Source organism: Aplidium turbinatum, chromosome 14 (assembly GCF_918807975.1).
Source record: "Aplidium turbinatum chromosome 14, kaAplTurb1.1, whole genome shotgun sequence".
In the NCBI taxonomy this organism is placed as follows: domain Eukaryota; kingdom Metazoa; phylum Chordata; class Ascidiacea; order Aplousobranchia; family Polyclinidae; genus Aplidium; species Aplidium turbinatum.
In genome coordinates, this window is record NC_137485.1 from 16,827,895 (window position 1) to 16,843,120 (window position 15,226).

A 15,226-nucleotide genomic window follows, 5' to 3' on the forward strand; every position below is an offset into this window, starting at 1 on the left:
TTGTTTGCATCTGAGAAAATGTTAATTTGTCATTGATTGTGAAGTTTTTTATTGCTTTACATGAAATTGATTAGGCATCTCAAAACGGAAAATAAAATTGTGTATTGCAGTTTTGCATTTTGCTTATTATCGAAATGAGGGGAAACTTGTACTCAACGGGATGAGTCTGTAAGACTAAGTAAGTATAGAATATAATCAGGCCCGGATTTAGGGGGCAGAGGGTGCAGTTGCCCCGGGATGCTCTTTTGAGGGACTTCCGACATGGAAAAGCGTGATTTCGTGTTATTATTTCTATTTTCTCTCATCCTTTGAGGTTTTTGAAAAATGCCTCCTTTTTCTTTCAAGGTTAATTTGTGGTCAAGGTGGCGACTGAGCTTGGCGTAAAGGCATTAGCAACGGTGGGGGTAACTTTCAAGATACTTTTAAAAAATTTTTTATGGGGGGCCCCCGATCTAAAAGTGACCCGGGCCCCCTCATCAGTTAAACTCGCCCCTGAATGCAATGTACATGCTTTCACCACTATGTAGGTAGGGTTTAAGAAAGCAATGTGTATAGTAGCAGATAAGATTCCATAGACGTGCAGGCAAAGAAAATCTGTCCACGGTATTGTGATGAATTCACAGCTTTTGTTTCATCGTTGGCAATCCTCAGGATGTAAACTCATCAGATGTTTGGCCATGAACTAATTCAGCGTAAGCTATTTCTCTCAAGTTTGCTTGCTGACTTGCAGGCAGAGAGGTCAAGTAAATGTTATTGTTTTCATTGCTGTCATCAATACCCGCATAGATTCCTTCTTCAACACCGCAGTCGGAAGTAACAGTGTCAACTCTTCCATCCCCAACGCTAACATCATTGGCTATGCTGTATTCTGTTTCTTTTGAATTTGACTCCGGCACGCGAGGTTTAGACCTTCCAAGTTTGGAGGTAAAAGTGGATACAGAAATAGAGATTGTCTTCAGATTCTTTTTTTTCTTTTTCATCATACCTTTTGGGTAATTGGCTTCATTTAGCCTATAACAATATGAAAAAGGCAGTGAAGCAATAGCACTACAATTTATCAGATAATAAATTGTTCCAAAATGAAACTGCACGTTTTCTAAAAACTGAATGTAAGTTTAAATATTTTCTCGAAAACATGAGCAGGCACAATAATTTTTTCCCATTTAAGTTTTTAATTGCCATGTAATTTTATAAAAAACACTATTTTTTGTAATCGTCGACTGGTGTACCTTGTATCATCACTTCCAGTGCTGATAGAATCGCTTGAAACATCAGCAATTGCACTGTACGTTGCATCTTCTAAAAAATGGAAAGAAAAGTGTCAACATACTGTTTTTTATAAACTTGGTTGGTTGGTTTTTGAATCTTTATCCTCGGACTGACAAAGCCTTGATAGGTTATTCCTGGTAGTTTCGCATACTTGTAGAGGCTTTTTGACGCAGGGCCGGTTACCGAGATTGGCGGAGTGAAGTTTTCCGATTGTTGAAGTGTTGTTGCCGGGGAATTATTCCATTCACTAGGTGCCCTGAATGGACAACAGTTCTGAAGTGTGTTTCTCAAGCGCACACCCCGAGAGTCAGACCAGCGCCGCGTGATCTTGAACCGGGCGCGTAACCACTGAGCTAACGGGGCGGTCTTGTATGCTTTAATTTAATAGTTAATACTTAACAGCTCCATTGCCTTCTACATCACTGCATCCTCATTTATTTTTCAATTGTCATTGCTTCCGAGACGACAGAAATAAAAAGAAAACATCAACAACAACTATTCTACCAACCACATATTGAATTCATTGCGTTTGCACATCCAGTTGCAGCAAGCAAGTAGCCTAACCCGGATTAAATTCGTGTTTTTCGCCCTAAGGTAATTTTGAAAAACGCCTAAAATGTGCAAGGAAAAACAAATGAACGAAACTACACAAAATTCTGCACTCAAGCTAAACCTGAGCACAAGTAATGCCATTTACCTGATGAATCATTTTATTTGACGTCATCATTTGGCTTACGTCATTCCAGAGTGACCCGACAAAGTTGTAAAACAAAAGCAGGTTTTTAGTCACCCACTTTGTAGCCTATGACCCTAACCCAGTGGGGTAGGGTTGCGCAAGAAATTTTTACCGGATGGATTGCAAAAAACTTGTTTCATTCGCCTTCATCGTAGTTTTTAGCAACCCTGATTCGAACCAAAGTTGTTAGGCTACTTGCTCGCAAACTCTAACTGACCTTTAATAATGATCTGGAAAAAGTAACTTCGAATTGCGCTGAACTAAGATTTTCAGATAAGTAGCCTATTGCATGAACACAATTAATTGCTTTCCCTGATGCTCGCAACCAAATTCGATTAACCACAAATTTTGGAACGACTTGGACCAAACAAATTTTCACCATCAAGCAACGTAATTGAAAAGGAAATCAAAACAAAAAGAATTTCGAGTTGCGACAAAATTAAGTCATATATCCTCTTGATATATTTCGTTAGTAACACCGCTGAGTGGTAATAAGTCAGCCAACTTAGTTAATCAAAGCACAAAGCCACTGGGGCCTACGTTTTGTTTCTCCATTATTTCTACTTTGTCGTAGTACGTTTTGAACAAATGATAAGATTTTGTAACAAAAACAAAGAAATTTTGCTTCCAAACCAAACGTAAGTTTGACAAATAATTATCATTTGAGAATAATTGTTCTCTTGCCAGTTATTTTTGAAGTTTCCTGGCTCTTTTAGGTATAGGCCTATCTACTTATGGTTGGTTGCATCATGAGTTAATCGTTTACAAGTTAGGCAAAGTAACCAATAACCATTTAATTCGCAGACTATTTTTTTTGTGTGCATTAATCGTAATCTGCTGACTCGAATTGTCGATAACTGATGATCTACCGAAACTTCTCTTATGCTATTTCTCAATTTATTAATAGGCCATTTAAGAATTTTGCTGTTGGTACATCCCATAGCGATCTATATAGCCTACACATGCCTTGCCAACGTGCGATCCTTATAGACGTGACTGAAGGCCGGTGTAGTTTTCACTACATTACCCTTAATCAATCGTTTTTGATCTTAATTATGTTTTCAATGTTTAGTGGAATACTTATACAGTATAAAGCATTAGAGGAGATGCCGGACCTATTATACATTTTTTTCTTTTTTCCTCTCATTTTTTCAGCTCATATCAAAATTAGACAATTTTTTTAGGAAATACGGTCAAAGTCAATGTTTATTGACTGTATAAATATCGAGAATCGAATTTATTTTTGCAAAGTTAAAGCTTACAAAAACTGTTTTGAAGAGTGTATAACAGGTCCTGCCCTGAATGACCTACAGTATTTATCATAAGCAAACATTTCAAAATAGAACACGTTTTTTCACTTTTTTTTACGAAAACAAGCACATAAAAATGTGACATAATAATACTATTTACAGACACTTTAATTGCCAAATAATGATTGATTAGCATTACATCAATTGCTCTTAACTGGGGAGATGCTTTTCATAAGGAGGGTGTTAAACTGTTTTCTGCCACGGCAAAAATTCATTATTTTTGTTGAAATGACTTTCGTAGCTTGCGTGTAATATAATGTTGCTAGAAAAGTAAGGTTTAATTTTGAAACATGCAAAAGTTAATTCTTCAAGTGCTTTAACTCGTTGTATAAAAGATTGATTGATTGATTGAATTTTTATCCTCGGACTGGGAAAGCTTCTTGCAGAGCTTAATCCTGGCAGTTTCGCATACTTGTAGAGGCTTTTTGGACATTACGGTATAATAGGTCCTTCAAGGATTCATTTTTAATTCTTAGTAAATGCAAAAGTAGTTACACAAGCCATCACTCTGAAATTTTGTGACAACTTAGGTTAATTACCACACAACCGCAAACTTTTGCAAATAGCTTTAATAACAAAAATTATTTCCTTATTACTAAATCTCCCGCAAATGACAAATTTGACAAATTTACATTTTGACGCCAAAATTGAAAATCCTGTGTTTCTCTTCAACTGGAAGCTTTTATCACACGAAGCTTCATACAACTTTGTTGGACTAAAATCTCGATCCAAAACCAAAAAAAAAGAAAAATATTTATTTTGAAGTAAAGACAATACAGCGCTGTGTAATAGGTCCTGCATATCCCCTACTCATTAAAAATGGAATAAAATAATTTTTAATGAGTTTTGCGCACCATGCAGATAGCATCACGTTTTTCACCTGCAACTAGTAAGCTACTCTCAAATGTTCTTTTGATTTCATGCAGAACTGTCACAACTCGCCCAATCGTTAGCTTAGGCCACATGCTAAAATCGCACAAAAGTAACTTAAAATTGGCAAAATGTAGATAAAGACTAAAGATCCATGTCAATCACTTCTTAGACCAAACAGCACCTATGACAGATATTAAGTTTGAAGTGGACCTTCAGACTTTAGTCGTTTCAAACTTTGCACGATGCCATGGCTTGTCACTAGAGATAGTCATGGTACATTCAATCCACAAAGTCGAAGACCTTGCTATAAACAGAACTGATTTTACATTTTCAATAAAGGTTAGTTTTATATTTTAATAAGGAGCAAAACAATTTGTAAGCTTATTTACAAAAAAAGCATTTTAGAGATACTGGGCAATAGCCATACTCACCTTCAGAGTTTACAGAAGATACATCAGGATTTGAGAGTTGGCGAGTTTTTGTCTGATGAGTCTGTATTGAAATGTCGCATGTTTCATAAAACAAAGTTAAGCTTGATAACAAGTAGTTAATTATAGAATAGTACAAAACATAGCAAGTCAACCACATAGGACGAGCAGCTGTGGATGATGTTGAGTCATCATCGACTTCGATGAGTATTAGCTCACAAGTTAAAGAGTGTCAATCAGAGTTGACATAAAAAATAGGGTGATTAAGAATGGTCGATCCCAATTTTTGCCAAACTTAAAGTGCCTCTGACAGGTAAATAAATTTGCTAAATTTACCTAAGATACCAAAAAGATGACACTAACAAACTTCCCTGACCAGCAAATCGTAAAAAATATCAACAGGCTACTAAGTTACACGCTTGCAAACTTTCGTTGACATCGGTGAATCTGGCACTCATTCAATTGCGAAAATAAAAACGGCAACACCGCTGTGACGTCACAGTAAGCGGGAAGGATACATTCTTTCTCTGTGATGACTTGGTAAAGTATGGTACGACTACTGCAAAACGTGAATGTGTGGGGCTCTGTTGGTCTAAAGCATGCGCAAATTAAGAATTACCGAAATGAAAAAGTGAACTTATTAGGCCTATTACTATCAGGTTTCGATCAAATAGGTTGAGTTTACTTTTATCAAACAGCATCTCAATTCAATTGAAATTGCAGTTTCATAGGGCTACAATTTTCATACTTTTTTATTTGTCCTAATCTGGCTATAGCCATTTGCAGTGTAACAACAGTATTTCACAAACAGCACCTTTGATTTATGGTTGAGGCAATGCCTACAAATTGCTGTTTATGTGACATTGTCAGTGACAAAGACCGTGTGCTTTCTTTTCCCACTTTCCCACAAAACAAGGTACTGAGAAGAAAATGATCAAAGTTTTCTTCAAGTGTTCGAAAGTGGGATGGGCCATACAAAACTAGTCGTATATGTTCACTTCACTGAAGATGATTTTGTTAATACCACTAAAGTAAAAATGCCTACAGGCATGTGTTGGAGTGTATACTACAAGGTGATGCTCTCGGAAGCAACAATCGGATTGTGATGCCGTCATGCATTGTTTGGCGAATCCGAAACAATTTTCCAGATCCAGATGGCCGTTACACAGGATTTCAATGGCCAACTGAAGGCACATTATGAGAGAGAGAGAGAACTTTTATTTATTTTTGAATAGTGATGATGAATTAAATATGAATGATGATTCGTACGATTTCTTCATTTTTACTTAAAGTATATTTTAGGTTTTGTAGGAACGTATCCAGTACAGTTTTATTAAACTGCAAAAAACAATAAATCTTCGAAAAAAGCAACCGCTTGTACCAACTCCGACCAAACTGTGATCCACCAATTACATCTAGGAAGCGTTTGTTTCATCTGTTGCTAACGACGTCCACTTAGGATGACGTAATACCACCAAAGTCGTCCCAGAGCAGTGAAATATGGAGTTTCGCCTGTGGTGGCACTGCGGAGCAGTCGTTTGATTAAGTTACGCCCTAACCAGTCGAGCTACGAGGTTAAGATTAAAAAGTTCGCTAAGTGTAATTCTGCGCTAGGAAATGCTTTAAAAAGTTACTATACTTGGATCCCACCTGTCAGGGGCACTTTAAGTTGAATTGGGGGTTCAAAACATGGTGACCTCTAGTAAAAGGTCATGTCAACGCTTGAGAGATTTCTTCGACTGGCGGCTGATTTTAAATCGCGGCTGGAGCTGCAGTGCGAGTATCGTAAGTTTAGAGCGTAGTAAACTTGTGAGCAGTGCAAGTACAAGGTATTGTGTAAAGCAAAATTAGTGTTGCTTACAAAGTATTGCGTCCTAGTCTTGTGTAAAAACATTTCTGTAGATGATGATTTGCCCCAATAGCCTTGTGTGCAGTCAAGTAGGTTTCACATACTAGCTTACACAAGTATAATGGTAGGTCTAAGTTGCACCCTACTAAAACTGTAGAAAAGCTGGTTTGTTTGGAGTTTTAGATATGAAATAAGTTGGTTTACACCATAAAATGCACAGAAGCAACTATGTGATGTTGTATGGTATTCCTTTCTGCATTGTTCAGTTTTGAATAACTGTCTTGTATGCTAAAATCTAGGTAAATGAGTCTCTCTCCAAAATTTTGTTTGCTACCTACACCTATGTCAGTAGTTGGCCTATAATGACTGTTTTACCTTTAGTTGTAAACCTACAGTAAAACAAATACAGTATAATAAGTTGATAAGAAGAAATGCAATAAATGTTTTGTCCCTGGTTGGAATAATGAAGTTAAGCAGGCTCATGCTATTGCCAGAGAAACTTACATCATGTGGGTGAAAAATGGGAAACAACAGAATGGTTATCTGTATGAGTTGATGCAGAATAAACGAAAGGAGTTTAAAAAAGCCTTTCGCCGTTGTAAAAATGCCTCTGAACAACATAGAGCTAATGCACTTGCCTCAGCACTCAACTTGGACAGCTCACAAAAGTCATTTTGGCAGAAGGTAAAAAAATCTACTCGCAAAAATAGTTCTCTTCCTGTAAATGTTGGTGGAGTAAAAGGTCCTGAAGCTATTGCTGAGATGTGGAAGCATCATTACAGCTCCTTGCTAAATTCCAGCAAAACCAACACTGAAAAAGAATTTGTTAACTCGTATATTTCTTCTAAGGATAAATATCATAATTTTTCAATATTTCGTTGCAACATGGACACAGTTGGTCCCTTGCTTGCCAAACTGCCATTAAAGCAAGCTGCTGGTGCTGATAAAATTTCAGCTGAACATCTTGTTATGCTGATTATTCTATTCGTTTTTATATTAGTGTACTTTTTAATATGTGTCTTAGTCGTGGTGTTGTACCAAATTCTTGCTTGGACACTGTTCTAGTCCCAATTGTAAAGAATTTGAATGGCGACATTCAAGATTCAGGTAACTATAGACCTATTGCTGTAGCTACAGTAATCTCAAAACTGTTTGAACGTTTTATTTTGAATCATCTATTGCCTTTTTTGAATACTAGTGACAATCAATTTGGGTTTAAGTCTGGCCATAGTACTGACATGAGTGTTTTCTTATTAAAACAAGCAGTGTCCTCTTATATCAGTCATGACACTCCTGTATATTCTGTTTTTTTTATGCTTCAAAAGCCTTCGACAAAGTCAATCATGATTTATTGTTTAAAACGCTTATCACACGCAACGTGCCTATATATTTTGTTCGCTTATTGAAATACTGGTATAGTAAACAAACCATGCAAGTGAGGTGGGAGGTCACCTGTCCCAATCATTTAATGTGTCCAATGGAGTCAGACAAGGTGGGGTGTTAAGCCCCTATCTTTTTGCAGTATATATTGATCAGCTTTCTTATGAGCTCAATAAAACAAAAGTTGGTTGCTATGTTGGCAACTCTTGTCTAAATCATATTATGTTTGCTGATGACATTTGCTGCATCTCGCCTAGTTTGTGTGGCTTATAAAATTTGTTAGATGTTTGCCACAAGTATGCTGTTGAACCTGAAATTACTTTCAATTCTAAAAAGTCATTTGGTAGGCTATGTTATTTTCCCCAAAAAACTTTTATCTTTCACGTGCTCCTCTGCTACATCTAGGTAAATCTGAAATTGTGTTCACGGACTCTGTAAAATACCTGGGTGTATTGATTGAAAGTTCTCTCTCAGATGAAAATGATATTTCAAGGCAGGTACGCTCTCAGTACTGTGCTGCAAATAATGCAAAATCTCATTTCGCTAAATGCTCACCCGCTGTAAAAAACATTGTATTTCGCTCTTATTGTATGTCCTTTTACGCATCCCAGTTGTGGAACAAATTTAGATCTTCTAGTATAAAACGATTACATGTTGCTTATAATGATTCTTTTAGAATATTGCACAACTTGCCTCGTTATTTCAGTGCCCGTGAATATCAAGTGATGTATAATATAACAACGTTTGATGCTTTATTGAGGAAAAACATGTTTTCGTTTATCAACCGTTGCATTCGCTCCTCAAATCGCTTTATATCAGACCTGATGTCATCTGATTGTTTTTATCGTTCTGAATACTTTCAATTCTTCCAACGCTCATTGTATGTAAATTTGTAACAGTAGATAGCCCATTTAGTGAAATTTTAAATCGACGGCATCCAAAGTGGCTCTCTGTGACCTTTGTGCATTTGCAGTTTGTGTATTATTTCGTTGTTTTTGTTTTTAGATATGGACAACTTCGTCTGACGCAAATAAATAATAAAATAATAATAATAATATCCGTTCAGCTAACTACAGTACAGGAGCCTACCACTGCTACAGTTGCTGCTTGTTAGTGTCAAGTTAATCATGCCATTAAAGTGCTGTGTTCCACTGTGTAAAGGAAACTATGATTCAAGCTTATCAAAATTATCAGTCTATAGGTTTTCAAAAAATGAGCAGGAACGTCTTAAATGGATTAAAGTTATCCCACGAGCAAACTTGAATGTGACGAAGCATACAGTTGTGTTGTGTTGTTAAAGTCTGAAAAGTGTGAAAATATACTAGGAAGCATAATTAATTATACTGTAGCTGCAAGTGCACAGACACCGAGTGAGTTGGAAAAATCGAAGTATACGTTGGATATACGTTGGAGCATATGAGGTAAACTTCACATCTTCGTTGATTTTCAAGCAAGGTAGATTAGATCCAACAATAACGTTATGTTGATGATAATTGTGCCTTGTTAATGAATATTGATGTTTATGTGCTACCGCTGTCAACAGCATTTATTTTTGGCTGGTTCTCAACTGATAATTATTGTAAAATCATTCAATTATGAGATGCGTTCTTTTGCCTGATGAAGTGTGCTTTATGTACAAGAAAGCTTAGTAGAAAGGCCACATCACACTTCAGCTTGTGTGCAACTCAGTGCGGCTTGGTTTTGCTTTAAGATATCAAATTATCCGAGATAAACGCCAGCAGTGGCGCCGGCAGGGGGGGGGGGGCAGGCGGGGCAGCTGCCCCCCCAATGTTTTGGGCATCATATTTTTTTCTTTTTCTTTTTTATCAATACATGTTAATATATTTTTTTTAATATTTGGATCCCAACCTAAGTAAGTCAACTCAAGTTGCAAGAGGGGGGGAGGTAAAAGCTCTCTCTTTAAAAAAAGTATGGAAAACCTTGATGACTAAATTGTGCAGTAGATTAAAAGATTTTCTACAGAAGCAAAGATATAGACTTTTTAAAGTTTTAACTAACGTCACATTGATGTAAAAAAATAACAACCTGTTAAAATTTTGATACCTCACACTCCCATGACTTCTTCCGCGCGCATTTTGGCATTGGTTGCTTGCAGTGATTCTTTCACTTAAACAAAACGTTTTGTTTCAGCAGTTTTGAGTTGTTCGATTCTTAAGTTGTAAAGCAGACTCAATTTCTCCAATATTTATCATTTATGTTTCTTCTTTAATCTCAGCAGAGTATAAAACTTGTAAAAGTTTTTCATCCATACGACGTCATGAATGAAATTATATCTCAAATCAGCGTAATGACGTGACATCATCTAAACATTTTACCGAATAATAAATTTACAAATTCGATCGTCAAAAGTGGTTTGGTGGTGGTAAATATTACGTAATGAAAAAAATGTGATAAGGTTGGAAGACATTACGTCATGTATTTTCAATACAAATATGAAGTTTAAAATTTATTCTTTTGTTCATAGTCGTAATCCACCTTCAAAGCGGTACTACAAAGAACAATTTTTGATAAGGGGGGCATCAAGAATAAGTCGACATGACTTTTAACCCTTAGAAGGTTGGGATCTTGGAGTCTTGCTCAGTTTGGGGGGGGAGGGGGCTGTCAATTCTTCATATGCTTTAGGAGTGATATTTCTGTTATTTTGGCACGGTTTCAAAATTTGGGATTCACTTTGTAAAATTATTCACGCTGAGGATATCCGAAAATTAAAACTATGTAAATTTTAGAACTGCTCATATACGTTGAAATGTTGAGGTCACTTATGAGTGTAATTTGTAGCGTGAGTTTACACATTATTTTTTGGTAGAGTAATGAAGAACGTGCATAATAATGTTGTGATTAATTTTTTTTACATTATTTTACATACAGCCAATGCCCTTCACGCTGTGAAACAGTTAGGATTAACGAGACATGGGCCAAATTAATTAGGCTACTTTCATCCAGCTGGTGGGAAAATGTTTCATAATAGAATATGAAATATTTCAGAGGATGTGCTGAGAAATGCCTTATATCTTTCAATTTATAACCTTTATTCGCTCAAAATTTCAGCTCAATAGAGGTGAATAAAAGTTAGGAAAAGTCAAGAAATCTCGTAGTCGCAGCCTCAGTGGTTTTAGAGATAGGCCTACAACTGTTGATACAAAAAAGTTGAATTGACAGCCCCCCCCAACCTTCAAAGGGTTTGCATTAAGTCAACAGATCTATGCCTGGTTTACGTCAGCTCCGGGGATCAGTGAAATATAAGGTTGTCATCTTCAGTGCAACAAGACCATTGATTGATTGGTTTAGTGAGGATTCGTAGTCCCATTGCTTTGATTTTGAGTGATCATACTGATTTTCAATTTATTCCTACAAGACGTTATGTAATGAAAAAATATATAACTAAGGTTGGAAGACGATACGTCATGTCTTTTCAATACAAAATGAAGTTTAAAATTTACTCTTTTGTTCATAGTCGTAATCCTCCTTCAAAGCGGTATTACAAAGAACAATTTTCGATAAGGGGGGCATCAAGAATATGTCGACATGACTTTTAAGGTTTACGTCAGCTCCGGAGATCAGTAAAATATAAGGTTCTCATTATCGTGATTGTAAGCCGCGGAAAATTTTTTCTCTAAAAAACAGATTCCCGGGAAGCTAAACATTTTTTCCAGCCCTGGTAGAAAACAAGAGAAATTAAATAATAATATACCACTGTCTTGCATGTCTTGCACCAGTGGCGTAGCCAAGGGAGGGGGGTTCGGGGGTTTCAACCTTTCAAATTGAATTTACGGATGTTAATACATTGTTTACAAGAAAAGTTGTAGCCTATGATGTAGTTTCTCGTCAAACTGTGCAAGGATGCAAGCCATCTGCAACTGCTGAGATCGCTTGTTCGATCTAGATTAACATCTAAACAGCTATTCTTTATACAAAACTTGAATATATCAGAAATAGCCTAAAGTAACTTCATTGTCTCAAAGCTTTTTGTTTGACACTCATCAAGATGTATGACATCTATGACGTTACATTTTCTAAACTTTGGGTTGACTTCAGAGCATAAAAGTTAGTGACTTACCGGAATAAGATCGTTTTTTGAATCAACCAAGGAGAAAATTGATAAATAATAAAACTGTAATAATCTCGCAAAAAAAGCAATCAACCTATGTCTCTAAAGCAAAGTTTGCCTAATTTTAAACGAAACTGCATTAAAAGAGCGAGTTTTGCCAATACCAAACATTCAAATATCTCAGTCTGGAATTAACAACAAGAAAACATAGAGACTTAGCTTTATTTCCGAAAAATGCCGAAGAAAACATGATCTTATCCTTTTGCTATGCTACCGGACAGCACCATTTTACAGAAATATTCATACCCACAATTTTGTTGAAAATGCTCTCAGAATGCACCAAACTGAAAGTAATTTTTCAAAATTTTCTGGGGGAGGACCACCAGACCCCCGCCGCTAGGTGTCGTCTTCGGCGAACACGCCATCGGGCTTCGCCCGCCGGCTGTCAACACCCCCCCTTTCAAAATTTTTGACTATGCTACTGTCTTGCACTGTTAATATTTTGCCCTCCCAATGTTGAAGGTCTGGCGGCGCCACTGAACGCCAGACAGCAAAATCCTGACAATCAGCCTCCAGTCCAGACAGCAGCATGAGCGTTGTCAAGACCTCTTATATAGGCCACCATGGTTCAAAAGGTGCCAAGAGGTGAACTTATGTTAGAAATAATGAGATTAAAACAGAAATCACGCTGTCCATTATATTGTCTTGGGGCGTAGTCGCTCTTCATTGTTTTAGTTACATAAGTGACTTTACTTTATTCAGTTAGTTTGAGAAAGGAATGTTTTTGGAAAAATCAAGGAGCAATTTATAAAAACTATTCTTGTTTTTTACAGAAAATTTTAACTGTCCATCATCAAATAAGGAATTTACAGCGACCCAAAAAAACACAGAAACAACACTTCGGAAAACAGCCACTGTTTTGAGTTGTTTTCTACAAGTTACTTTTGAATTTTAAATCTTCCAGTTACTTTTCAATTTTAAAGCTACGAAAGTTATTAAATAATTTGATTAAAATTATATAGACCCTTTGCAACCTTGGCACCTTTTGCACCCAGTTAAATAGCAATTTAAAAAAAGGAACATGAACAGTTTTCATTCCATCCCACTGAATAAGATGTTTAACAACAGCAACAACCAATGACATAGAATAGACAACAAAGTACAGTAAAGGAGTTGAACAACATTATTCAAACTACAAAGAAATGTAAAAACAAACTCAAACATTTTTGGCTTAGAGCTGAGCCTTATTAAAAAAAAAAAAACATTGCACAATTTGCAGATGCTGTAAATTTTACAGCTACATTGTACCATATATCGATTTTAACAATCAAGAGGCTAGTTTTGCCCTCAGTGAAGCTCAGTTTGTTTTGCCAATATCAATTTCTAAACTTGCTTAATCGCAAAAACACATACTAAGTGAAATACTGTAATACAAGGTTACCTACCTGGGGAGGGTTCTTGGTGGCCACAAATTTAAATTTGTTTTTAGTGTTTGACGGTGAAGATTGATTTGAACCAACAGGTGTCTGCCGCTCGCTATGTATTCTGCAAGCAGACAAAATTGCGTGCTAATTAACGGCTTGAGTATTAAGATAGTGTTTTTGTTTTTCAAATTTTAAAAATCGTAAGTTTTGATATCAGCAGATCCGAGTTTTTACATTCGTAGACTGTAACGCTTGGTCTCAATTTCATAAGGAGTCCAGTGAAGTGGTAAACTCGAGAAAAAAAAAGTTATCAGCTGGTTACTAGTGGTGCTGCGAAATATAGTGTATAGCAGGTTATTATTCATAACCAAACAAAGACCACTGGGTGTTTTTTGAGCTACTTGGACGCATTTCAGGACTGCTCTCCATTCAGCGGCACCTAGTGAATGGAATAATTCCCCAGCAACAACGCTTCAACAATCGGAAAACTTCAATCTGACAACCTCGGTAACCGGTCCTGCGTCAAGAGCCTTTACAAGTATGCGAAACTACCAGGAATAACCGATCAAGGCTTTGTCAGTCAGAGGATAAAACTTCAAAACCAACCAACCTACTTGATAAAAATAGCACTTTGTTTAAAAATTTACTGATCTGGTTGGTAACACTTTGAATAATGCACTCTTCTCAGAACCAAAATGGCGTAAGTTACTCTTCTTACCACACTTTTCATTTTTCTGTTAAAAACCTGTTAAGATGTTTGCTCATCACTTCAACTTGAACGAAAAATTTCAAATTGCCAACCTAGGTAATGAAACGTATGCTGGAGGTTTCAAATCCTTGCATACAAACAAATCTACAAGGAAAACTGTTAAACTTTATAGGCTTACTGTAAAAAAAAACTTTCTAAAAGATATGGTCATAATCCCAGACAGTAAACCCAAGAATTCAAGATAGGCTAAAGAGAGGAACTTTGACGGTTCACCTCAAAATTTATCTAACATTAGGATGTAAATTTGATGCAATTTAAATCAATTTAAAAATAGTTGTCCAGGGGTAATGTCTGCATCATGATGCTGCTTACTTAGGAACTTCACGTCTTTTTCTAGCTTCTTGTATCTTTTTTGCCGATGGTGGTGGTGGCCGACTTGGAGTAGGCTTTTCTAAACACAAATATTGTAAACCATGGTTTTCGTAACGATTAACGTAAAAGGAACTTCTTTATGAGGACATAGGCACATGTGCAAGCAAGGTGCATTTGAGGAGCACCACATAATATGATGATGATCATCTGCATTTAGATCTATGTCATTGACACTAACTTCAAAATTCTTAAGGTGAAATATTTTTGTTGTGGTATAATTTTCTGTTATGCTTAAATTCAACACATATCGTCAAAGTCAATTTTCCTCAAAAGGAGAATAAAGACGTAATAAAACAACTAAAGTAAAAACTGTATATTTGTTGTTAAACAATATTTATGAAAGCAAAAAATAGCGCTAAACTATAATAGCTTCCACTAATGAAGCTCTTTATGGGACCGTAGGACTGGGGGTTTAATCAGAGAATTAAACACTACAAGTCCTAATAACTTTGAAAATGGCCACCACGTTCATGCAGTAGCCTCAGAGCATGGCGACCTCTTGAGCACTAAAAAAAAAAAGGTTGTGGCTGGTAGTCTTTAATGGCAATTACAGCGTTGTCTGCAGACTAACTATTCTTTTTTAGAGAATGTGAGAAAATTGATTCTTTGCTAAAATTATGGAAGTGAATATTTTATTTTCATACATTGAAAGAGTTTGTGGCCCAAGCCAAATAATTTCTTGCCCCATTTTCGAACAGGCCCATGATTTAAAAAACATCAAAGCCAACCATTTTAGGCGTACTCGTA

At 36.3% G+C, this 15,226-nt stretch overlaps 1 protein-coding gene across 1 annotated transcript in view; it reads right to left on the reverse strand.

Annotated features, from left to right (window-relative positions):
• Positions 1 to 102: 102 nt before the first annotated feature.
• Positions 103 to 15,226, reverse strand: part of LOC145782944 (uncharacterized) — a 34,177-nt gene continuing 19,053 nt past the window's right edge. The window contains exons 8-12 of the mRNA XM_082594704.1: positions 14,420 to 14,498; positions 13,360 to 13,459; positions 4,620 to 4,680; positions 1,230 to 1,299; positions 103 to 1,011 (exon numbers count right to left, since the gene is read on the reverse strand). Of these exons, the coding sequence (XP_082450830.1) occupies positions 648 to 1,011; positions 1,230 to 1,299; positions 4,620 to 4,680; positions 13,360 to 13,459; positions 14,420 to 14,498 (674 nt within the window). The 3' untranslated portion in view covers positions 103 to 647. The remainder of the gene's footprint in view (positions 1,012 to 1,229; positions 1,300 to 4,619; positions 4,681 to 13,359; positions 13,460 to 14,419; positions 14,499 to 15,226) is intronic.